We start from the raw sequence: 25,894 nt of genomic DNA, 5'->3' as shown, positions 1-25,894 counted from the left end.
TCGAGAAGGATGGAAAAGGGCCCAAGGGAGAGGGGGAGAAGGAGAAGGGTGCTATATTTTATGACCCACCCCTTGCAAGGGTCTCTAGGGGAGCCAACTCAGTATTTCTGCCAGGAGCCACGTGGAGAATGAAGTCTATTAGGGAGCCATCTGTCTGGGGGCCTGACAGGTCTTTAAGATGACATCCGAGAGGTATGTAAATTTAGCATCTTTATGGGAAGAATTTTTCTTTGGCCAATTTGTGAGGAAGAAGGCCAAACTCTTGTCACACATGTCCTCACGTCAGCTGGTGGCTGACATAAATTGAGGCTAAAGGAGGCTGGATGAAAAACAGTTAGTATGGGAAGATGTCGCCAGAGGCCAGGGTGTCTTTGGCAGTAGGGACAGGCTCCCAAATGGCTCCCCCACCCCTGCCCACCCACCCTGGAGCCTTCCAGACTTGGAACTCCTTCACAAGATCTCCAGAGCTGGGGAGGAGGGTGGGAAGAGAAGGAACAAGGGAATACTCCTGGGTGTCTGTCATCCTTGTCCTGAGATATAAAGGAGAAGCTGACCAAGGTTCTGCTGGACACCTAGCCCAGCAATACCATCTTCTGTCTTTCAGGACTTTAGATTCCTAGATTTAGAGATGATTGCCCTTTAGAGGTCAAGTGGTGCAATGATTGCATTTTGCATAGAATGAATATTAATGTTCTGTTTTGTTACAAACACCCCCAGATGGAAGGTCAAGCAGGGATTATAATACCCATTTCACAGGGAGGAAACTGAGGCTCAGATACATGACCTTTCTTTGTGTTCCCAGCATTTAAGCAGCCCAGTGTCTGGCATGGAATGAGTCCTTTAAAGATGCTCACTGACTGACTTTCTCAGCCTCCTAGCTGGATCCCCAGTTTCAAATCTCTCTACTCTTAGCACGATGCCTGGAAAATAGGAGGTGCACGATAAATCTTTGTTGACTGACTAGCTGACTGCAATCTAGTGAGAGAAGAGAAGGGCACACACATTCTTATGCTACAAGGAGGAGGGATTTCTGTGTAAAGGAGGAGTCCAAGCCTTGTGCCAGGGCACATGTGAGGAGGGATGAGCATCTTCCACTGGGGCATCAGGGGCAGCCTCATGGAAGAGGTTGTGACTGAAGGAGGGTGAGGGAGAGGCAGCATGGGTAGGCCACAGAAATTAGAAAAAGAGGAGGTTGGTTGGAATCAGATTCTGGCAGTCCTTTAATGCCAGGATCAAAAATTAATGCTTCACCCTACAGGCCATGGGAAGCACAGAAAGTTTTATGAGCATAGGACTGATACAAACAAAGCAACTCTGTAAAGATACCTGAGGAATGTATATGAAGAATGGGTCAGAGAAAAGGCAGAAAGGCCAAGTTGGGAGACTATTGTGATTGTCTAGGCAGGAAGTGATCAGGTCCTGAAGTAGCATAGGGACCATGGGAGTAGAAGAGAGGGAAAGACTTTTAAGAAATGTGGTAAGGGTAGAATCCATAGGACTTTGCAGTGATTGGGAATCAACAGAAAATGGCCAGCAGGACTTGGATTGGGTGATAAACATGGACAGCAGGAAGAGGCTTCTGTGTGATGGTGGTAGGAGAAGTTGGAAGTAGTCATAGGGAACAGGAATTGGGGAAGAGGGAGGTATGAGAGAAAGTCATTGCTAGAAAGAGTGGTCTGGGATGCAGCATCATAAGGAGAAAGAGAGGTCTTAGCAAATATCTTCTGGAAAGGAGTGAAGAAGGCAAAAGTGAACAACAAAAAGGAATTCTGTTAATTATGAAACAAGCATTCCCGAAGGTACAGCAGAATCGGGGGCAGATCTGGAGCAGGAAATGGGGGGAGAGGGAGGAGGGGAAAATCAAGGAAGCAGACAGCTGGGAAAGGGAACAGAGTAGTGTATCAGTCTCTCTATCCCCAGCATTAAACACAAGGCCATACATACATGCAACAGACACTAGCATTCTGGAAAGAGAACTGGATTTGCCATCAGAAGATCTGAGTTCAAATCCCCATTCTTCTACTTAGTTACCTATTTGACCTCAGTTAAGTCCCTTCTCCCTGGGCCTCAATTTCCCCATCTGCAAAATGAGAATATAAGGTCCTTTATTTTTTTTAAATCTTATGAGCTTATAAATTGAAGACAAACAGATTCCAAGAATCCCCAGAAGGCCAAGTTCAGAGGGACTCTCAGGGCAGAGCCAATACACACAGGTGCCTGGCCAGAAGCAACATCCCTTCATATCCCACCTTCATAGACTCTGAGGATCCTGCTGGGAACCAGGGCTCTTCCCTGAAGCTTCTCTGCTCATTAAGTATCCCTTCTTTTTCTTCCACTGGACTGCATTTTCTCTCTTCCCTCCCCGCCATCAACGACTTCACCATCCCCAGCATATTAATTAAGAAGTTTGAAATCTGCCTTTAGATGGGTTTGTAATGGGCCTTACACACTGAAATAGAGGGGGAAGGGAAGAAAAGGAGAGAGAGGGAGAAGGAGAGAGGGAGAAGCTAAGGCCAGGGCACAGGCTGAAGCTGGAGAGTATACCTAATTAGGAGTCAAGAAGAGGTGACCTTCCAGTCTGAGTCACTCCACGGCCCCTACATGAGCCCCATCCCAAATGGGACCCCAACAAGGAGAAGGTTGATATAAGCAGTCTCAGGTTCAAGCCACCATGACCCAGCCAAGGCAGGCTAAGTCAGGGCATTCATTACACACTCATCCATCCATCGATGGGTCAGAGTCAGCCCTTTATATTACATGAGACCTAGAAATGCAGAGTCAGAACACCCATTGGTGAAACCCAGATCCCCTGACTTCCAGTCCTGGCATTTTCACATCTTTGGTTACAACTTAACAAGTAGGGAAACTGAGACCTGTGTTTGACATTTGAAACCGAAAGGCCTGGAGGGGGGAAGAAACTTGGCTAGAGTCATATGACTTCTAATAGTCAAGCCAAGTCTAGAATGGAGGTTTACCATCCCTCAGTCTAGTGAAGAGAGTGATCCCAACACCTCAATGATCAGATGGGCTCAAATCCCACCTTTGACAACCAGTATAACCTTGGGCAAGTCACCTATCTCCTGGGGCCTCAGTTTCCTCATGAGCCCAAAGACCTTCAGCTTTAGGTTTATGGTCTTAGAAGTTTTAAATGTAGTTATAATCTTAAAATTCCATTATGTCTACAAAGTGGAATAAAAAGTTTTGAAAATTCCCTCTAGCTCTCAGTATTCTATGTTCTAAGGTCTTTGACTCCCTCTCACCTCCTCTCTGTCTCTCTCTGTCTCTCTCTCTCTTTCTCTGTCTCTCTCCCTCTCTCTGTCTCTCTCTCTGTCTCTCTCTCTGTCTCTCTGTCTCTCTGTCTCTCTCTCTGTCTCTCTCTCTGTCTCTCTGTCTCTCTGTCTCTCTCTCTGTCTCTCTGTCTCTGTCTCTGTCTCTCTCTCTCTCTCTCACTCACACACACACACACACACACACACACACACACACGCCAGCACCACCACCACCACCACCACACGAGTGCAGCAACAGCAGCAGCGGCAGCAATTCTCCCAGGGGACTTGCATGTTCCTCTCCACATCTCATCCTGCTCTGCTAACTCTATATGAATCTCGATGAGGAAAAAGGGACAAAGTGACTTGTTCCAGGCTTCCCAGACAGCCAGGCAGGACTGAGGTCTTAAAGCAGCAGGTCACTTTGGGGGCCTCCAACTCAGCAGACCACACACTATTCCAAGCCCCCATCTTTCGCAGAGCCTCTGGAGTTGGAGGAAGGACTTTTCCAGACAAATTCTGAGAGGACCAACCTTGTGCCAGAACCCTGGGGATGCTGCTTCTGCAGAGAGAGAAGGAGTCGACCCAATCTGGCTGCCTCCCTCATTGTCACCTCATCACCTGTCACTGACCCAAGGGCACTTTCCAAAGCTCCTTCCTCAGCCCTCCCCTGTGCTGCCAACATTTTCCTATTCTGTGTCTCTACCTGGTTGTCCCCCGATCACCCCAAACTCGCCACATCGGAAATCCAAGCTGACCTCCCTTCCTAAAGCCACCCCCTTAGCATCATAGACCTGGAACCCCAATCAACCAGAAGAAACTGAAGCTCAGTGAGTTATAGACATGGCCCAACAAAAAAAGTAGAGGCAGGATTTGAACACAGACCCTTGGGCTCGAAGTCCAGTGCTCTTTCCATAATACCACACTGCATCTGAATGACATCTCTAGCGTCACCCAAGCTCAAAATCTGAGTGTCCTCTTTAACTTCCTTCTCCTTCCTGCCCAGCCCCCATCACTAAGTCTCAAGGAGACTTCCTTCCTCTCTTCTCTTTCTCCCTTCCCCTCTCCTCCAGTCCCATGGCCACCACCCTCCCCCAGGTCCTGGTCCGCTCTTGTATCCCTTTTTCCAAGTCTCCTCACTTCCCAATTCCTGCCTCCACTTACCCTGTACATACCTCCAGAATCATTTTCCTTGCATACACTTGTGACAATATCACTCCTTTACTCAAAATTCTTCAGTGACTCCCCACTTCTCCCAGGCCTATCTGTCTTTCCAGCTCTCCCTCCTACATGCCCACTCTTTGCTATAAAGTGACTGGTCCTCTTCCTGTCCTTTGAGTGTACCATGACCACACCTTTCTCTGCTATTTGCTCATAGAATCCCTGTCCTCCACCTCTGCCTACCCCATCCCCAACATCAGCATTTGTAAAGAAACAAGGCTCAGGACCCCCAACCCACAAGTCTACTCTGGTGACTCCCCACTCCCACCAGTAGTGCTCTGACCTAATAATACCTGCCTGTGACCCTGATGTCTTCCATCCCTGAGGACGGAAAAGTCACTGGAATGGTATCAGAAGAGCCAAGGTCCTCTCCTGGACCCTGTCCAGGGTGAGCAAGTCACTGGACCTGTCTGTATAATATATAGGAGAATTGGGAGAAGAATGAAATTAGCAGGACCGTAAGAAAAGGAGAGGGGATCACGGGCATGCATGTCAGAAGATGGGTAACTGAAAGACCATAGAATGTCCTGGAGGATGGATTTTTTAAAATGTGCCCCCAAACATCCATTGAGCATCTACTAGGGGTCAAACTCTGAGCTGGGGATCAGGGCAAAATGGCAAATCCATTGTCAGACATGGGAATATAGGCTGTTTTTGACTGGTTTTGTTTCTCTGACGTTCTTTATTATAAAAAACAGTTATATTGGGGTGAGGAAAGAAAAATCCAGAAATGTCTGAGATATAAAAAGCCATCAATAAAACCAGCTAGAGGTGGCGCGGTGGATAGAGCATTCACTGAACCTAGAGTCAGGGAGACCTGAGTTCAAATCCAGTTTCAGAAACATACTACTCTGCAACCCTGGACAAGTCAGCTTTGTCTGCTTCAGTTTCCTCATCTGTAAAATGGGGATAATAATAGCCGCTCCATCACAGGGTAGGGGGTGAGGGTCAAATGACATAATATTTGTAAGGGCTTTGCTGATCTTCAAGCACAATATAAACTCTAGCTATTTTTCTTCAAAGATGAATTTTTAAAATCAGGAACTCAGACTGGATGACCTCTGGGTTCCTTCCAGCCTCTCAAGTTCTGTGTTCTGGGGACATTCTCATTTTTAAAGTCCTTCCCACTATGCCATTCTCAGCTCTGCAAGACTTGGCCAGGTCTGACATCTCTGTTCCATGTACTAAGGTCCCTCCCAGATGGAATATTCTGCATTACACATTCTAAGGTACCTTCCAGTTCTGACATTCTATGTTTAAAGGGCTATAGAAATATTAGCTCTGGTTATAATTATTTTAATTGAGATGATTCAGAGGAAGAGACATCTCACAAGCCTGGCACCCCAGAGCCACCCCTAAGTGCTGATAGAAAAACTGGCCACTTATGGGGAGCCACAGGTCCGCTGCCCCAGTAGTTCTCCCCCACCAATCTAAGAGATCATTAGGCATGTCTCCATTCTCTCCTTTGGGTTATGGCATAAAATTCTTCTCCCTGGGAGAGAGAACACAGTCAGCCATGATTAGGAAGGGAGAATTGGGTCGTGGGGAAGAGGGACTCAGCTTTTCCTGTTGACTCCCTGAGGCAGAAATAGAAAGGGAAGGGGTGGGATAGGGGGACTTACCAGGGGGCAGATTTGGACTCAGTATAAGATCTTCTTGCTAGCCTTGGTGGGAATAGTAAACTATCAAGTCACGACTCACAGAATTAAGAGTTCTACTCTGCCACCCGCCAGACTTCATTGTAGAAATGACATTAATGAGTGGGACACCTCCAAAGAAATGCAGCCAACTTGGCGCAGGGCATCAGGTGCATGCAGTAGTAGACGTAGGAGAAGGAGTAGTATGCATAGTGGTAGAAGGAGGAAGAAAAAGATTGATGATGATGATGATGATGATGATGATGATGATGATGATGATGAAGATGAAGGAGAACAAGAAGAGATGGTGATAGTAGTAGTAGTGGTAGTCAATGTGATTTTTCCCTGATTTTTCAAATGAGGAAACTGAGGCTCATGGAGCTAGATGGGAGCCCAGGGTCACAAAGCTAGTAAATGTCTGGGGCAGGATTAGAACTCAGGCCCTTGACTCCAAAGCCAGCAGTCCATCCCCTACATCACCACACTGCATTGAGGATGGGTTGAAGAAACTTGGGCTATTTAGCCTGGAGAAAAGATATTCAGAGGATACTATCCCCACCTCCAGGTACCCAGAAGAGCTGTCCTGGGGAAGAAGGATGAGCCTCATTCTGCTTCAGAACCAGAGGCAGGATGTCAGGACCAACTTCCTGACTGTGAGAGCTGCCCCAGGGTGGAATGAATTGAGTTCCCCATCACTGGAGGTCTTACAGTGGAGGCTGAACAAGAATTTAGCAGGGACACTGCAGATATGGGGCGGACTCTTTTCAGGCCTGGGCTGGAGTCACGGCCGCTGAGGTCCCTTCCAAATTCTGAGACTCAGTGATTCTGTGGTTCTGGTCTGAGAAAAGAACATGGGCTGTCCCGCCCCGCCCCAGGACTGGGACCTCCCACCTGGCCCTGTTCCACTCATGTTTCCTGTCCCCTGTGGGCTCCCAGATCCAGGCCTTTGCCCCAGGGTTTGTGGGAGGTCTTTTCACAACTCCAGGCTGTGCTGTAACCCCTCCCCCTTCACAAAGGGGGGCTCCTAGTTCTGTTTCAACCTCAGTCTGACATTTCTAGCGACATTTTCAGCAAAGAAATAGAGTAATAAATCCAAAGGTTACATTTGCATATTACCTTGTGCTGCCGAAGTTAGCTAAAGTCTCTCCTTTCTTTTGCCCACTGCCAGGTGGGACTAAAACTTTAGGCACCAGAGGCTTGTGGGATGGGCTGTCCAATACCTCCCTCTCTACCTCTCTGGGATAGAGCTCTCTCTCCAAGTAGGATCTCTAGTATCTCCCAATTGCTTAAGGTGAGAACACGCCCATTTAACAAATAGGGAAACTGAAATACAGAACGGTGATCCCAAACCACACAATGAAAGAAGGTTCTGGGAGCTCATCCTGCCTCCCTACCTGTAGAATTTGAGGGGACCTGGGGGCCATTTCATTCAACTGATAGGATGTGGATAGGGTCTGTACTGATAATTTCACTGGTATGGGGAAATTTCAGGTGAGGAAACTCCCTCTGCCAATGCAGTTCAGCACTTTCTCCACCATTTTGGAGGTTACTTTATAGATTTTTTTAATAGGAAAGGTGACTTTCTGTTAATTGGGGGAAAAATTGAGAGGCCCCTAGAGGTTTTGCAGCCTTCTCACCCTGAAAGATGCCTCTATCCCTGAAGCCCCCTCCTCCCACTGATGATGAACTCCTCCAAGAACCTCCATTTTGGGGGAAATGCCCAAGCCACTCAAGCCCAGTGTGGATTCCCTCTCCATCCCCATCCCTGCTGCTTTTTTTTTTCTCCCTTTGGGATATTGTCTTCTCTATTGGAACATCAGTTCCTTGAGATTTGGGACTATCTCTGTCTTTGGTTATATTTTTATTTCCAGCGCTTAGCACTTAATAAATGCTGTTGACTTGACTTACAGAGTTGCCTAGAGATAGCAATAGTTTCTTCTGCTTGGCCCCAGGTAGAACCAAAAACCAAGAACAGTTATAAAGAGGCCAATTCCAACTGAATCTCCAGGAAAGCTTCCTAACAGAATTGTCTCAAGGTGGGATGGGCTACCCTGAGAAGCAGTGAAATTCCCTTCATTGGATGTCTTCTAGTAAATGCCTATTGGCCACTTGGATGAGACATCAGAGAGTGAACTCCTGCTTGGCTCTGGTTCGGCCTCCATGGCCCCCAAGGTCCCTCCCAGTTCCAACAGCCTAGACTTCTAGGACCTGAGTCATACAATTAGGTTTCCAAGGATACCGCCTGCTCCATGTGACTAGTGGTGAAGTACCTTACATAGCGGCCTTCTCCATTCATTCATTTAACAAATGGAGTCCTCAGACCTGAGGACAGGGTCTCTTGTTCTTTTTCTTTCTATCAACAGCCTAGAGCATGGGGCATCACATTTACTGCATTTCTGCTATTCCAGGGTTGGGGAATATTTCCTTTGGTTCAACTTGACTCCACAAATACCATGATTGTCCAAGAATGGAGGCTGGGGATAACCAAAGGACAAAGAGGAGAGATGCATGGGAGGTCGCACGGGGCAGGGACACTTGAACAGTTTTCAGCACATTCCCCCACCAGAAAATAGGAAAAAAGTCTGCCCTCAGAGAGACATTTGAGTGGAAAGAGAGCTAGATCAGTAACAGCATGATATAATAAACCCTAGGGCGTGGAGGCCAAAAGACCTGGCTTCAGATCCAAGTTCTGCTTCTTTATACCCCAGAACCCTCCAGGTCTATTTCCTCAACTGTAAAATGAGAGGTTCTCCAGACTAGGCAGTCTCTCTGATCCCTTCCAGCTCTGAATCCACAGTGCTATTGCCAGCCAACATTTTACATTGATGCCCACTTCCTTTTAAAACCTATAGAAGATCTCCAGTTCAACAGGTGGATCAATCTTGAAGGATCAGTGGGTTGACCAAGAACTAATGGTCGCCTTAACTGAAGAGATGATTGAAGGGTCTATGGTCCAGGCCCTGGGCTCAGTACTAAAGACACAACGGTGAAAAATGGCCCACTGCCTGCCCCAAGAGAGTTTACAAATTAAGGGGGTGTGAGATTGAAAAGACAAAAAGCACACAAGTTAAAATACCATAGACACATCCTGTAGGCATCTCAAACTCAGTTGGCCAAACAAAACACTGATGGAGAATCTGAAGCATGTCATATGACACATACATGGGGGAGGGCCAAACCCAACCTCCCCAATGCCTGTCCTACAGATTCTCTGGATTGTTTCAGAGCCACCTCTTTTGTGAAGCCTGTTCTAACCACCACCACTCACTCTCTCAGTAGCGCTGTTTTAGAATATAGACTGTATTCTCGGCTTCCTCAAATTACCTTCTAAATACTTGTCTGTGTAAAGGATATGTTCCCCATTAGAATGGAAGTGCCCTGACGACCAAGACCTCTTTTTACCTTCGTATCACCAGCCATAGGATGTGTGTGTTCGTCCTTCGTTGCTGAAGAGGTCATGCCATCAGAGAAATAATGACATGACTTCCACTTGATTTTGTTTTGAGTGAGGGAGGGCTGTGCAGGTCACCAGCCTCACTTCTCCTCCAGAGCCATCTGAATCCAGTGACCAGATATTCATCAGGATGACTGGACATGACCCAGGAGGAGGCAATTGGGGTTAAGTGACCTGCCCCAGGTCACACAGCCAGTGAGTGCCAAGTGTCTGAGGTGAGATTTGAACTCAGGTCCTCCTGACTCTTGCACTGGTGCTCTAACCACTGTACCACCTAGCTGCCCATCAGCCACAGGACATCTCATATAGGAAGAGCATAAAACATTTAAAAATGTTTGTTGCTTGGTTATGAAGTCCCCTGCCCCCACCCTCAGTTCCTAGCACTGTACCTGCAACCTAGCAGATCTTTAATAAATCCTTGCTGCCTTGACTTGGTGTGTATAAATCACTGTGCTCAATGCTGGAAGGGGTGCAAAGTGGGTATATCATTCCCTGAGAAGGAGTTCTTCACCTGGAGTCCAGGAACTTATTTTTTTAAAAGATATTTTGATCTTGTATTTCAACATAATTGGTTTCCTTTGCAGTCCTATGTGTTTTATTTTATGTAGCTTAAAACATTATTCTGAGAAAGAGTCCATAGGCTCTACTAGACTTCCAAAAAAGTCTACAATTCAAAAAGTGCTTTAAAAAAACCCAGTCTAGTATATCAGTATTTACAAAGTGCTTTCCTCACACTGGACCTGTTTCCTCATCTATAGACTAAGGGACCAGATAACTTTTGAGATCTCTTCCTGCTCTAAATCGACTATCCTATTCATTTAGCCTTTCTAGGTCTCAGTTTCCTCATCTGTAAAATGAGAGGGTTGAATCGGATGACCTCTGAGGTCCCTTCTGTTCTTGGATGTATGATACTATCCACCTATGAAGCCAATGAGTCAGTAGTGCAAGGATTATCTTTCAATCAGCAGCCAAAGCCTGGGGCATTACCTTTATTACATATCTACTATTCCAGAATTGTGGAATATTTCCTTTGGTTCAAGTTGGCTCTCCATTTTACAGAGCAAGAAACTGAGGCCTGAAGAGGTACAGGGATTTGCTCAGGAGTCGACAGGGTCCACCCTAAGTCCTGCAAGTCCAGAGCTCTGCTGACCTTCCTGTGTTTGCCTTCCCAGGTAGGTCATATCCTTGTCCTCATGGAACTCAGGTACTAGAAAGGCAACCAGAGCTAATTCTGACACACGACACCAAATTACTGAGCACAGTCAGGGCAGACAAGATGCCCGAGTCTGAGAAAACCTGCACAAAGCACACAGTTCCCCAGGGTGCTTTCCTTGGGGTCATAGGGTAGGAAGAGGAAATACATTTTTAAAAAACCAGCCCTTTTCAGGGAGGAAATCCCAGACCCTGTGGCCAGATGCCTCCTAAATCCAAAAGCATCCTAGGTCCAAAAATATCAAAATTCACTCAAAGGCTATGGGATGGGGGTCAGCCCCAAACCCCCGCCAGCAGCAGCCCCTTCACCTTCAATATCTCAGACAAAAGCTCTCCATGCAAAGGTGCAATGCTCCATGAGTGGAGGTCAAGCACTCTGCGGATCTCACTGATTTCCCTAATTACAGCACTGACATTCTAGGGCCCTAGCATTTCCAAGGCCCTGGAGAGCCCTGGAGAGCCCTGGAAACTAGAGTTGCACAGTCTTTGTATTCATTTCTCCCATCCCGGCTGCAGTACACACCCCCAGGATAGAACAGCCCCCCTGCCCTGCTCTCCAAGGGGTTATTTTCCCCTCATTCCCAAATGTATCATCCCAGTGGGCCCAGGCACCATCCAAGGCCCTGAGAGTCATGTCCAGCTATGCCTGCCTGCCTTCCCCAGGCTGGAAGGCTCGATCACAGCACACCTCCTCCCTCTAGGAAACCGCACCTTCATCTCACTTACCTCCCCAAATATAAGGCCCTTCCTCCACTCAGAGATCCCCAACCAGCTCCTCTCCAACCCCCTCTGTGGGAGCACTCCCAGTAGTAAAATTCCTTCCACTGTCCCAGATTGCGGACTCAACTGGAACATCCAGTCTTACAGAGTTTGCCTGGGGCACAGAATAGTCCCAGGCCTTGGCCTAGATTGCGCAGTGTGTGACTGGAACACAGGTTTACCTGACTGGAGGCCATCCCAACATGAGGATGCTCACACTGGGTCTCAGGCTTGCTATGGACTATTGTTGCTAGTGTTAATAGTTATCTATATGGGTGGCTTATCCCTGCACTAGACTATAAGCACCATGAGGGCAGGGACTAGGTCTAGCATCTCACCTAGCACCAAGCATAGTGCTGTGCACACAGTAGGTACTTAAAAAATGTTTTTGGAAGGAAGGAAGGAAGGAAGGAAGGAAGGAAGGAAGGAAGGAAGGAAGGAAGGAAGGAAGGAAGGAAGGAAAGAAGGAAAGAAGGAAAGAAGGAAGGAAGCTCAGACCATGGTCCTGAGTGCTAAACAAAAACCCAGCCTTAGAAGGCTAGGGAAGCAATCAGTTGCCTCTTAAGGCTCTCTGGATGTGGAAAGCATGCACATGGTTTTTGATGAGCAAAGCCTGAAGTCTCAGCAGCCTTCAGTCCAAACAGCTCCCAGGTGATAGTCAGCTCGGAAAGAGGCATCTGGCCAGCCTGCAAATGGCCTCAGCAGGAAGCAGGACAGCCAGGCCTCCCCCACGCCTGAATTGCCTCCCTCGGAGCTAGGCCTGGGCATGTGCTCCATCCAGCCTGCCCTGATAGGAGAAGGTGGGTCAAGAGGCAGTGATCAAGAACAAAGCCCCGCATCTTCTTTCCAGGAATTCTGAGCCAGCAGGGCCTTCCAGTGGCACTGGGGCTAGTGGGTCATGCAATGCATGTGGCCAGGCTTGCCCTGCTCTGATTTGCCCTGATTCTCCCCTTCCCCTCCACAGGCTCTTTGGAGGACTAATCTTTCCCAGGGCCCGGGGTAACTGCACCCTCAAAGTTGGCAACTATCTCTGGGCACCCCTCAACCTACCTCTCACCACTGAAAGAACCCTGACTGCAGGCCTGCAGGTGTCCCATTTACTCATTCACTCCCCAAACCTTTATGGAACCCTTACTTATCTAACTACCTTCCCTCCCTAACTCTACAGACTTATCTATCACCCTAGCCTCCTATCAGAGGTGAGGGTACAACATTCCCTTGAGCCTCATAAACAGGAACCATGAAGACCTGGGCTTACCTCCCAAGGAAATCCCAAGAGAGACAACTTGTAGGGGGAAATGTAAAAGTCCTGCACTTGGGTCCATAAAATCAACTTCCCAAGTGCAAATGGGAAGGACATGGCTAGACCTAGTTCTTATGAAAAGGACCTGGGAGGTCTTAGCAGACTACTAGCTCAAGGTGAGTATAAGTTTAATGTGGTAGCCAGATTAGTTCATCTGATTTAAACAGCATTAAGACCCTACGTTGAGACAGTCACATCTAGGGAAGTAACAGTCCAAGGGTACTCCCTGGTCAGACCAGTGCTGGACTTGGAGTCAGGAAGACCTGAGTTCAAATCTCACTTCAGACACCTAGATGTGATTTCTCTGTGTCTCAGTTTCTCCATTTCTAAAATCAAGAGGGTTAGACTTGACAGCCTTTGAGGTCTCTTCCAGGACTTCACCTACAAGCCTCTGGAGACATCCTGTTCAGTTCTGGGTACCACAATTTAGGAAGATTTCAATTCATAAGCAAGAGAGACATCTCCCTCTGTCAATGAGGTGACACCATCAACTTATCCACGTTCAAAGAAGGGCAACAAGGATGGATGCCAGCACAAAAGATTCTGCCCCAGGCAGCAAATGAATGAATTCAGTAACTGTCTCTAAGTACCTGAAGGTCTGCCATGGGGGAAAGAGGTCAGCCTCATTCTGCTTAGCCCCAGACTCAAGAACAAGGAACAGTGGGGGAAGTCAGAAAGAGTCACAATGAGGCTTGATGTCTGGGGAAAAACCTTCCTAACTTTCAGAACATCAATGAACTGTCTTGGAAGATAGTGAGCTCCCTGTCATTGGAGGTATTCAAGCACAGGCTGGCCATGCTGTAGAAATTCTCTGAGGTCTCACCTTTTGAGCTCCATGACTCTGTGGCCATTGTGCCAACCACCTCTAACCTCCCAACACCCAAAGACAGTTGAATCCTCACAGGAAGAAAGAGAGTATGGAAGTGTGAACTCCCAATGATCACCCCACTCTGAAGAGACTGAAGTGGGTCACTGCCTCTACTCATCAGGGCAGCCAACCTAGGTACCAACAGGAAAAGAGCTAGCTTCCCTGGGGATGGCCAGAACCCTTTCTCGGGCCTCCAGTCAGAGTAGCCTTAGCTTCCAAAAACCATATGCTCTTCAAAGGATGAAAGAGTGAAAGACAGGAGGAAGCAGGAACCTGCTTTATTGAACAAAAAGAGGGATAGAGGAAAACAAAAAGAGAAAAAGAGGGAGAGAGGAAAGAGTGAATGAGAATGAGGAGTGAAAGAGGAGAGAGAGGAAGAGAAAGAAGAGAGGGAGGGAAAGAAAAAGAAAGAAAAGAAAGAAAGGAAAAGAAGGAAGGAAGGAAGGAAAGAAAAAAGAAAGAAAGAAAAGAAAGAGAAAAAAGAGAGGATTAGAGAGAGAAAAAGAGAGAGAAAGAAAAAAGAGAAAAGTATAGAAGAAATAGGGAAAGGAAACAAGAGAGGAAAGAGAAGGAGGGAGGGAGGAAATGCAAAGGGCTGATGCGACCCCAAAGCCCTGGGTCCATTAGGGGTGACCTTTGCCTCTTGTCCAACCACATAAAAGGTTATGTGAGCCTGATCCTGGGCAGGTGTCCTGAGCCACCATGAGGATGCCAGCCAGCCTGCCCCCCCCCCCCATTCCCCCTCACAGGGCCTCAGGCAGCTTTCCAAACTCTCAGGCGCCATGAAGCATTCAGTTTGGGAGAGTCTAGTGCTCAGCATTTTGTATTTATACTATGCCTTCCTCCATGGGGCCCTGAGTCACATGCAGGCCAGCTCACCAGCCCCTGGCACTGGCGTGGGCAGCTCACACCCTATCCAGCTCTCCCAAGAAAGAACCTCCATTTCTTAAGTTACCTCCAATCCATTCTCTCGGGGGAGCCTCCCTTTATTTTACAAAGGGGAAACTGAGGCCCAGAAAGGGCAAACAAACTGATTGTAAGAGGAAGATGAGCTGGGACTCAAATGCAGAATGTGACCAAGAATTCCATCCCCCATATCCCTGACAAGCGGTCATACAACTTGAAGCTAAGGACCAGTGTGGTCCAAGAAAGGAAGTTAGCACTATGCAGCTCCTCCTAGGTGCCAAGCGCTGTGAGGAACTCCTTTTAGATATTATCCCATTTGATCCTCACAGCAGGTGCTATTATTGCCCATTTTACAGATGAGGAAACTGAGGTAGGCAGAGGTGAAGTAACTTACCCAAGGTCACCCAGGTAGGAAGTGTCTGAAGTTGGATTGAACTCAGGCCTTCCTAATTCCAGGCCCAGGGCTCCATTCATGGCACCATGGAGCAGCCACTTCCCCTTTGGGACAGCTCTCATGGTGAGGATATCTTTCCCGACCTCCATGGCTCCTGGTTCTGCCCTCTGGAGTCAAGCAGACAAGGCCCACCCCTCCTTCAAAGGACAGGCCTTTGAATACTCCAAGATGGATATCATGCTCCCTCCAAGCCTTCTATCCCCAGTTCCTTCAACAAACTCAGACCAACCTTAGAGGCAGAGGCAGCGACAGGCACAAGGCCAGGAACCTTGGACCTACTCAGACAACTCCACTGAAAGCCTTCCCTCTCTCCCCAGATGTTTCCACAACACATCTCCATGTGTCCTCTGGGCTTGTTACATTTGGAAAGGTAGGCTGGAGCCAGATGGTGAAGGGAGAGAAAGGGAGAAAGAGAGAGGGAAAGATAGAGGCAAAGATGTAAGAGGGAAAGGGAGACAGGGAGGGGAAGACTGAGACAGAGAGGGACAGAGAGAAAAGGAGGAGAGAGAAAGAGAGGCAGAGGCTGAGAGGAAAGGGAGAGAGAGAGATAAAGTGAGAGAGAGACAGAGAGGCACAGACAAGGAAGAAGGAGAAAGAGAAAAAAGAAAAAAGGACCAAGAAAGGGAAAGAAATGGAGAAGAAAGGAAGAGACAAAGAGAGAGAAGAAAAGGGGAGAGAGAAACAAGCAGAGAGAGAGGAAGGAGATAGAGAAGAAAGGAGAAGAAGGGAAAGACAGGAAAGGAGACAGAGACAGAGAAAGGAGAGAAGGGGGAGAGAGAGAAGAAGAAGAAAGAAAAAACGAGGGAGCATTTAACAATCACTAAGCATATGCAAGGCATGATGCTAAGAGCTGGAGATACAGATCCAAGATGGCGCCTCTGTTGGAGGGACTTCACATTCTCATGGGGGAAGACACCACCTAAAAGGGAGAGAGCTGAAGAGCTGGCAGGAGAGCGGGGAGGGCTAAGGTGAAAAATTCCAGAATCAGGAACAGAGCAGGAAAAGTGACCAGCATGGATGGCCTTGGCTCTTCATAAATCACTGCCCGGAGCAGGAATTCACCAATCAGAAGAGGGGCCATAGGGCAGGAGATCAGTCAGGCAGTCGGTAAACATCTACTAAGCACCTACTGTGTGCCAGGCTCTGTGCTAAGCACTGAGGATACAATAAGGAGCAGGAGACAAGCCTGTCCTAAAGGAGCTTATAATCTAATGGGGGAACAACAGGGAAAAGTAGAGTCCCATCACTCGAGAGTAGGTGCTGAAATGAAGAGGGCAGGGAAGGCTTCTTGGAGGAAGGGGGAGCTGAGCTGGGGCTTCAAGGAGGCCGAGCCTCCCACCCAGTCCTGTCCTATTGCCCACAATCCCATGATCCTCAGATGCGCAGGCCTGCCCCAACAATGGGCACACACACACATGCATACTTATACAAACACGTACACACATGTGCAGGCATGTGCATGTACACATGTACTTCACACATGCACAAACAGTCGTGGACATTGCAAACACTTGCGTACCCACATGTATGCAGTGTAGACATGTATCTATATGCATATGTATGCACTCACATTCCCATACATACACATGCTTATATGCACACATAGAATGCTCAGAAACAGAAAAATTAGAGGCTCAGGATGATCATCCAGGTGTAGATTCAGTTGAGTTCAATCCAATCCACCAAATGTATTAATGCTTCCTGTGTATAATGACCTTTGCTCCACTGGGGCTATAGCCTTGACCTCAGGCAGCTAAGAGTCTAAGGCAGGACACACTTTGCAGGCTCTCCCTTTCCTTCCCCAGTTTGGAGGGTTCTGTGCTGTCCCAGCCACCCACTGGGGAGCCTAGGAGGAGAAGGGAGGGTGTGAAGGGGAGGGAGCAGGGCCTCAGGGAGCAGGCAGAGTAGTCTTGGGAGTCACTTTCCCACGTCTATAGGTTTTGAAAGGTAAGACCCTTTGAAGGTAACAATTTTGCAGACCGGTAAAAATTGGCTGTGGATCAGCGGCTACAGATCCCTGATTCATTTCAGCAGGCATCTATTAATCACTTCCCGGGTGTTAGGCCTGGCACTGGGACCTGGCCTTGCAAAGGGAGGAATACAGAGGTTTAGCTCCCAAGGAACTCAAGGCCAGCTTCTGAGGGGGCAAAGGCTGGGCCCAGCAGCACCAGGGGAGTGGGAGGAACCAGGGAGCATCTTCATCTGAGGAGGAAGTGGGTAGCAAGGAGGGCTTCCTGGAGCTGGGGCTGCTGAGCTAGGCTTTGGAGAAAAGGAAGGACCCAGACAGATAAGGTTATTCCAGACATGGAGGAGGGGGAAGGGTCCTGCCAGAGCACAGGCAGAAATGCCATCAACTGATGGGATCAATCACATCGAATTTCCTAAGGGCCTACTATGTGCTAGGCACAGTCTGGGCACTGGGGACATCAGAATAAAAATGAAAAGGCAGGGTTTGGCCAAAAGTCTGTTACACTGAGCGGAGTGTGATGAGAAAAGGCTGGAAAGGTAGAGAAGGGAGTGGCATCTTTGAAACTCCATATACTCACCTGTAAAATGGGGATGATAAGCACCTATCTCAAATGAGATCGTGAATGTAAAATACTTGATAAACTTTAAAGCTATGTAAATGTCAGCCCCTTCTGTTATCATTACTCCTTTATCCTGAAGGGAGTCACTAAAGAGTCTTGGATGAGAGGAGGGGGGAGGGGAGGTAACAAGCCAAACCTGTGCACTTAGGAAAGAAAGATTAGGAATTCGGCCACTCCATGGGTTGGAGAGGACAGAGGCTGGAGACTGGGAGAGCCATTAAGAAGCTGGGAGGGTCCGGAGCAGAGGGGATGGGGGCATGAATTAACCCTAGGATTGGGGAGGAGGTGGAGTTATCTCCCGGTCATTCTAGGTCCTGAGCCCTGCCCCTCCTATCCTCATGCCACCATCCCCAACACTTCCCTTCCCCATTTCCAGGGAAGCCCCAGGCAACTGGGAGACATCCACTGGAGCTAGATAAACATCCAAGGAGACCCTAGAGCCAAAGGGCTTCCCCCTAGAGCGGTTACGGGAGAGGGGAGCAGAGGGGAAGATGAGCTCCAATTTCAGACAACTCTCCTTCCAGTCCACAGAGGAAAGTTCAGGCACAGGGAGCCCCATCCCTCACCCCACTTATACTGATACCCCAGGATGGATACTTTCATTGGCACTCCCCTAGAGTCCAAGCCAGAGGGAATTCAGGGACCCCCTGGCTCTATCCATCCACCCAAGAGAGATTCCCAGAGAAAGAAAAAGGAAGACCAAGAAATGGAGAGAGGTGGGGAGTGGGCAAAAGAAGGAGAGAGACAGGAGAGGGGGAAACGGGGAAAGATTCAGAACCAAAAAGATGGAAGAGATAGAACCACAGAGACAAAGAGAGACAGGGAAAAGCAGGGAAATGCATTCCCACCCTGGAGATTTGAGAATGAGGCATTCCACACACACTTACATCAGGTTCCCAACCAAAATGACTAGCAGACTGAGGTGGGTGGCCTGTGAGGAAGATTGTCCACAGATTGGCAGGTGGACATGTGATGGTCAGGAGGAAAATGGGGCATCAGACTGGCCCCTTGGAGCAGGCAGAGGCTGGCTGTAGACTGGGGAATGAGCCCTTTGGACCCCAGAAGTATAGCTACCTGCTGGGACATCCTCAAGGCCCTTGGCCAGGAAGGGGTGGGAGAGACTTCCAGGCCCTCATCATTTGGGGAACCCTGACCTCCCAGCTCTTGGGGAGCCTCAGTTGAGAGCCCAGGAGTTCCCACTTGGTCCTAGAGGCCACTGGCAGCCCAAGTGTGTGTGTGTGTGTGTGTGTGTGTGTGTGTGTGTGTGTGTGTGTGTGTGTGTGTGTGGTCTCAGCTCAATGCCTATTTTTAACTGTCACACACACATGCAATTATTTCATTGATCTGATTTATTTAAAATGTGCCTTCTCCTCCTCCAGCCTGGGTTTTGAGGCTGAGGCTGAGGCTGATTATAGCCTGCCCTGCTCCTTCCCTCTCCCCCTCCCTGCACCCACACCACTATCTCGGCTTTCTCTCCCAACAGGCAGACATAAGGGATCCTAGGGTGGAGACAGTAGACCTGGCTCAGGCCAGGGATCCCACATCTCAGGTCCTCAAGGGCCCTTAAGGACCATGCCCTCATCTCACAGAGGAAGCCTGAGGCCCTAGAGGGGATTGCCCAATTCTCAGCCAAGACATGGCAAGGGTAAGAGTTGAACCCAGATTCTTCCACACTAGTCCAGGGAATTCATGCCAGTGTTTCCTGATGCCTCTGTCCTAAGAACTTAGAACATAACCAGTACAGGGAAGGACCTTAGACTAGTCAACAAACCAGAAGGAGCTGCTGATCACTCCCTGAACTCAAGCTCCCTTCTCTGCCCCATGCCTAAAACCCTTTTCAAAGCCCCCTCTGAGAATCCATATCATCATTCAAGGCTCACCCCTTTTACTTCTCATCTCCACCATCACCCCAGATCCTTAATGTTCTCACCTTCTCTAGGCTATGTGGATCCACTTACCTAGAAAGATGTTGCCTGTGACATGACATCTTCTCTTGCTCACAAATGCTCGCACGAACGCACGCTCGCACAAACTCACACTCACCCTAACCCCAGCAGAATGCCCACAGGACAGTGCATGATGGCTAGCTAGCATGTAGCAGACCTTTGATACATGAATTGAATTGAACATAGCAAAATGTTCGTCTGGAGACCTTGGAGATGATCTCGTCCACCATCGTGACATTCACCCCTTCCCTTGGTGGATGACACTGGACAGCAGAAAAGTGAAGTGATTTGCCCCAAGTCACGGCAGAGGGGGGCCTGAAGCCAAGCCATATCTCCAGAGCTAGAGGGAACCCAGAGCCACCCAGCCCAACCCCCATTTATGCCCAAAGACGAAGCTGAGGGAGGGGGAATCATTTGCCCAAGGTCATGGTGGTTGGTGGTGTCAGAGGCAGACCTGGAAGTCTTTGTGGTTTTGTATCTCAGAGAAGTAGGGGCTGGGGGAGGGGAGGGAGGCGCTGCCTGGCAGGTCAGCCAGTCTCTCTTCTAACCACCCCCCCCCCCCCCCAATCCACTGAGGCACACGTGCCTGCATCAGGAGCGAGGCCTTCCTGCTCTGGGTATTAATTTCCCCCTCTGCAAAGGAGAGGTTCACACTCCAGCTCCCTCACTCCTCTCAGTCCTAGAAGCCCATCAGTCCCAGGAATTATCTAAGTCAAGCACCTTCCAGCTAGCAGCTTGACCCAGAAAACCCAGCGTAGGACCAGGCCAGCCAGGTTCTCAAATTAGAAACCTGATGGTGAAGCTCTCCCCCTCCTCCCCTTTCTCCTCCTCCTCCTCCTCCTCCTCCTCCTCCTCCTCCTCCTCCTCCTCCTCCTCCTCCTCCTCCTCCTCCTCCTCCTCCTTCCAGAGCCTGCTCCTGGACTGAGACCTGGTGAAACCCAATACCTCCCAGTCAGTCCATTACAGGCTGGTCCGCCAGGTGCCAGGCACCAGGCACCATCAAGGTGGGCTGCCTCTGTCTGCCGCAGGCTGCAGCCGCAGAGCACACACCCAGACGGCTAAGTGGAGATTGTTATTGAGGGCGAGCAAGGCAGAGAGGGGAGAGAAAGGGGAAAGGGAGAGCTGGAGAGGCAGAGGAAAGCAGCAGGCCAGGCTGCTCCCCAAGCTGGGGGAGCTCCCCAGCACAGGAAAGTTCCATGTTCCCTGTGCCAGGAAGGAGAGCAGAGGAATGAGTTTCCCCATCTCCGGAGTCCAGGAGGTGCTCAGCTGCTGCTCTGAGGCCCCCAGTGGAAAAACTAGGGGAACAGGAGGGGAAAAAATAATTTAGGAGGAGATGAAAGGGGTTAGTGTGTTGAGAGTGAGGACAGGTGCAAGACTGGGAGTGGAACTTGTGAGGGAGATACTGCACATGCAGGTGTTGGACTGTGTCCCCTCATGGCTGTGGGTCATAGAATCATGCCACAGAATCACGAATGTCAGAGCTGAGTGGGCCCTTAGAACACAGAATGTCAGGGCTAGGAGGGAGATCAGAACATCAAATGTTATGGCTGAGAGACACCTTAGAACAGAGAAGGTCAGAGCTGGGAGACCCCTTGGAACATGGAGTGTCAGGGCTGGAAGGGGGGTTAGAACAGGGAAGGTCAGAGATGAGAACCTTGGAACAGAGAACAAAAAGTATCAGAGCTGGGAGGGGCACTGGAAGTCAGAGCTGGGAAAGATGTTAGAAACCTTTGAATCCAATCATCTCATTCCTGAGATGAGGGGAAAGGCTAGAGAAGGGGTCCAAAGGCATACAGATGGCAGAACCCACACTAGGACCTGGGTCTCTTGGCTTCATATTCTGTGTTCTAACACCCTAGTCAGGTGGGAGGCAAGCAGGCAGCTGAGAGAAGGGAGGTGAAGTGGTGGTGGGAATGGTGGAGAGGGGCATCCTGGAGTATAGACAGAGGGGGAGTGGGAGGGGCACTGTGTGTGTGTGTGTGTGTGTGTGTGTGTGTGTCAGAGAGTGAGAGGAGGGGCACTGTGTGTGTGTGTGTGTGTGTGTGGTGTGAGAAAGAGGGGAGGGGCACATTGTGTGTGTGTATGTGGTGTGTGAGAGAGGGGAGGAGCACATTGTGTGTGTGTGTGTGTGTTTGTGTAAGACAGAGAGGAGGGGCACAGTGTGTGTGTGAGATGTGAGAAAGAGGGGAGGGGCACATTATGTGTGTGTGAGTGTGGTGCAAGAGAGAGATGGGAGGGGCACATTTTGTGTGTGTGTAGTATAAGAGAGGGAGGAGGGGCACACTGTGTGTGTGTGGTGTGTGAGAGAGGGGGGAGCAAATTGTGTGTGTGTGTGGTGTGAGAGAGAGAGGGGAGGGGCACATTGTGTGTGTGTGTGTGTGAAAGAGAGAGAGAGAGAGCATAGCGTATGTGTGAGATGTGAGAAACAGGGGAGGGGCACATTGTGTGTGTGTGTGTGTGTGTGTGTGTGTGTGTGGTGTGAGAGAGGGGGGAGGGACACATTGTGTGTGTGTGTGTGTGAGAGAGAGAGAGAGAGAGAGGAGGGGCACTGTGTGTGTGTGATTTGTGAGAAAGGGGAGGGGCACACTGTGTGTGCATTTGTGTGTATGTGGTGTGAGAGAGAGGGGAGGGGCACATTGTGTGTGTGTGTGTATGAGAGAGAGAGAGAGAGAGAGAGAGAGAGAGAGAGAGAGAAGGGGCACTGTGTGTGTGTGATTTGTGAGAAAGGAGAAGGGCACACTGTGTGTGCATTTGTGCATATGTGGTGTGAGAGAGGGGAGGAGCACATTGTGTGTGTATGTGTGTGTGGTGTGAGAGAGAAGGGAGGTGCACATTGTGTGTGTGTGGTGTGAGAGAGAGGGGAGGGGCACATTTTGTGTGTGTGTAGTATAAGAAAGGGAGGAGGGGCACACTGAGTGTGTGTGGTGTGTGAGAGAGGGGGGGAGCAAATTGTGTGTGTGTGCATGTGTGTGTGTGTGTGTGAGAGAGAGAGAGGGGAGAGTCACATTGTATGTGTGTGGTGTGAAAGAGAGGGGAGGGGCACACTGTGTGTGTGTGTGTGTGTGTGTGGTGTGAGAGAGAGGGGAGGGGCACACTGTGTGTGTCTGTGGTGTGAGAGAGAGGGGAGGGGCACACTATGTGTGTGTGTGTGTGTGTGTGTGTGTATGTAGCATGAAAGACAGGGGAGTAGGAGGGAGAGAAGGAGGGAGGAAAGAGGGAGAGGGGAGAGAGAGCTCTTGGGTTGTAAGCTGCTGTGGATACTGGGGGCTCTCAGTCAAAAGGCTGGTGTAGAGAGCTTAGTATATGAAGCTGCGCTGGGGTGGGGGCAGAAGGTACACTCATTAGAAAGCCCCAAACCCTCCGCTTTGAGACATTTGTCTCCAATAAGATAACAGCATGCACAGCTAGAAGGGAAGATGAGGTCATTTTACAGAGGGAGAAACTGAGGCCCAAAGAGAGAAGGGACTCCTCAAAGTCACCCCGAGAGTCTGAAGAAGAATGGGGATGTGAGCTCAGGTCCTTGCCAAGAGCCAGACACTGCACTCTCTTGCCATTCCGAGGTTCTGAACAGAACCATGTGGAAGGCTCTTCCTTCTTACGACCCTTCCATTGTGTACTACCATGCCTCACACACCAATCTGTGGCACCAGTGAAGGAGGAGCAAGAAGGAAGGGAGAGAGGTCAAGCCCTCCAGAGTCCAAGGGAGACTAGCTCCAGAGCACCTCCAGCCCCAGATTCTCACAGCCCTGAGGAACTGGGCTCCGCCCCCCTTCCCCACCCCTACACATTCCAGCCCACTCTCGGCATATGGGCACCCCCATGTAGCTGCTGCAGAATCCGGACTCTCCCCAATGCATGACACTACCCCTCAGGGGTGGCACTAGGTGTCTCTCTCTCTCTCTCTCTCTCTCTCTCTCTCTCTCTCTCTCTCTCTCTCTCTCTCTCTCTCTCTCTCTCTCTCTCTCTCTCTCTCTCTCTCTCTCCCTAGCCTGGTAAGCCACTGGGGACAATGCAAGTCTGCCAGCAGGCAGCCTGAGAGGAAGCCTCCACCCTTCTCTTCGGAGTCTCCTCCAACCATTCTCCTCCCCCAGCCGGAGAGGTCACATGGGGGTCCTGCTTGACAGAGGAAGGCCAAGGCTCCTCTTCTCTCCCCCTCCCCACCCCTCCCCACCCCTCCTCTCCTCTCTCTACCACCCATATCTTCCCTGCCCAAAGCCAGTCAATGTCTCAACCCTCTCCAGGCCAGCCCAGGGTGCCAATGAAGATAGGAGCATCCCCCTGCAAGCCCCTCCAGGTTCTCAGTCCCCTCCCCCTCACACATACTCTCCCCAAGCCCAGGAGACAGATGCCTGGGAAACCATCGAATGAGATTGATTCCAAAAGGAAAATGCAGGTAGATAGGGAGTTCCTGGTGCAATTTCAGGGTGTTTCACTCATACCTTTGAAATGTGCCAAGCAGGACCTTTCTGGGAGAAGTCCTGAGACTGAGACCCCAGTGCTGGAACCATGGGCCCGATCCTGCTCTCCAGCGCCTGCTGGTTCCAGTAGACTCAGCCCATTAACCCCCATCCACTTAGAAAAGGAGAGGGATACTTCCCCTTCCACAAACCTAATCCTCGCCTGGCCCTTGGGGCTCCTGCTCGCTTTCCCCATTCAGGCATCACTGAGTTAGGAAGGGGAGAAAGAGGAGGAGGAAAAGGAGAGGAAGAAAAAGAGAAGAGAAGGAAAGAGAAGGGAGTGATAGAAGGGGAAGAGAGGAGGGAAAGAAAGGGAAGAGGAGGGGAAGAAGGAAGGAGAGGAAAGAAGAAAAGAAGGGAAGAACGAAAAGGAAAAAGAGAAGAAAAGAGAGAGAGAAGGGGAGGAAAAGGAGGAGAGGAAAGGAAGACCCAGCGTGCAAAGACCCAGACACCAGCAGCCTGTTTCTTGAGAAGCAGGAGGGCTGTGCCACCACTGATGGATAGCTGAGAAAGCTTGACTCTGCCAGCCCCAGGAGTGACCCGAGTTCATCTCGTTTGGCTACCGCAACCGCACCCGCCTCCCCCCCCCCCCCCCCAGCGGCCCGCAGCTCTCTCTCTCTCTGTCTCTCTCTCTGTCTCTCTGTCTCTCTGTCTCTCCTCTGTCTCTCTCTGTCCTCTGTCTCTCTCTGTCTCTCTGTCTGTCTGTCTCTGTCTGTCTCTGTCTCTGTCCCTCTCTGTCTCTGTCTCTGTCTCTCTCTGTCTCTGTCTCTCTCTCTGTGTCTCTGTCTCTGTCTCTCTCTCTCTCTCTCTCTCTCTCTCTCTCTCTCTCTCTCTCTCTCTCTCTCTCTCTCTCTCTCTTTCTCTCTCTCTCTTTCCCTCTCTCTCCAGCACCCAGCTATTTGACCAAAGCTACGGCAAACTTCGGCAAGCAGAACTTTGCCTGTCTCCTGCCTACCTGCGCCGACGCACCTCCCCCCCTTTCCTGCTCCCTCCCCTTCCTCCCCAATGCTCCCCCCCGCCAGCCCCAGCCAGGCGCCCACCCCATTCCGACTCCCCCGAACTGGACTTGTGGCTGGGTCTGAGGAGGAAGCGCTACCTGCTACTCTCACCTCCGCCTCTCCAGCCCCAGGACCTGTCCCTGTCCCTGCCCCAGCTTGGCCCAGTCTCAGCCTTAGCCCCGTCCCGCTTTCAGCTCCCAGCCCTAGCCGCGTCCCAGAGGCGGCTACAGCCTGGCTCCCTGTCTGACCCAGCCTCGATCCCATTCCTAGCACCAACCGATCCCCTTTCCCGTGTCCCAGGCCCAGCCACTGCCCCCCAGGCTTGGTCTTCCTCCCTTTTCCGGACCCGGCCTCCACCTCATCTTTGCTTGTCTGGGCTCCAATCCCAGGCCGGGCTATCTCAGTCCCAGCCCCAGTCCCAGTCTCAGACCTGTCCCAGGGAGAGTCGTGCTGGCTTAGACGCCCCCAGCCCCAGACTGGCACTGCGGAGCCCAGCGGGCGCGCACACGGGAGGGGGCCGGGCCCCAGGTCCCCGCCCCCGGGTCTAGGTCCGGTTGCCAGTCCCAGCCAGGGTGCGCCCCTCCATCCAGCCTTCCCTCTGTCCCTCCAGCCCTTGATCTAAGCCTCGCTGCTGCCTCTCCCTTGGCTCCTGGGCTCACTCACCTCCGGCAAACGCCCTCTTCATCTTAGGGCCGGGGCGGCGGCGGCAGCGGCTGGGGCAGAAGGTCCGTCCGGCCGGCCGCTGCGGGGGCCCGGCGCCGGGCACGTGGGGCCCACGGGGGCCACTGGGCGGGCGAAGGAGGCGCAGCCGCCGCCGGGAGC

At 50.3% G+C, this 25,894-nt stretch overlaps 1 protein-coding gene across 1 annotated transcript in view; it reads right to left on the bottom strand.

Annotated features, from left to right (window-relative positions):
* Positions 1 to 25,814, bottom strand: part of RTN4R (reticulon 4 receptor) — a 112,073-nt gene extending 86,259 nt beyond the window's left edge. The window contains exon 1 of the mRNA XM_072599377.1: positions 25,736 to 25,814. Within this exon, the coding sequence (XP_072455478.1) occupies positions 25,736 to 25,757 (22 nt within the window). The 5' untranslated portion in view covers positions 25,758 to 25,814. The remainder of the gene's footprint in view (positions 1 to 25,735) is intronic.
* Between the last annotated feature and the right edge of the window lie 80 nt (positions 25,815 to 25,894).

The sequence above is a fragment of the Notamacropus eugenii genome, chromosome 4 (assembly GCF_028372415.1).
Source record: "Notamacropus eugenii isolate mMacEug1 chromosome 4, mMacEug1.pri_v2, whole genome shotgun sequence".
Lineage (NCBI taxonomy): Eukaryota > Metazoa > Chordata > Mammalia > Diprotodontia > Macropodidae > Notamacropus > Notamacropus eugenii.
Note: the sequence above shows the minus strand (reverse complement) of the source record. Positions and strands in the feature narration are given on the sequence as shown.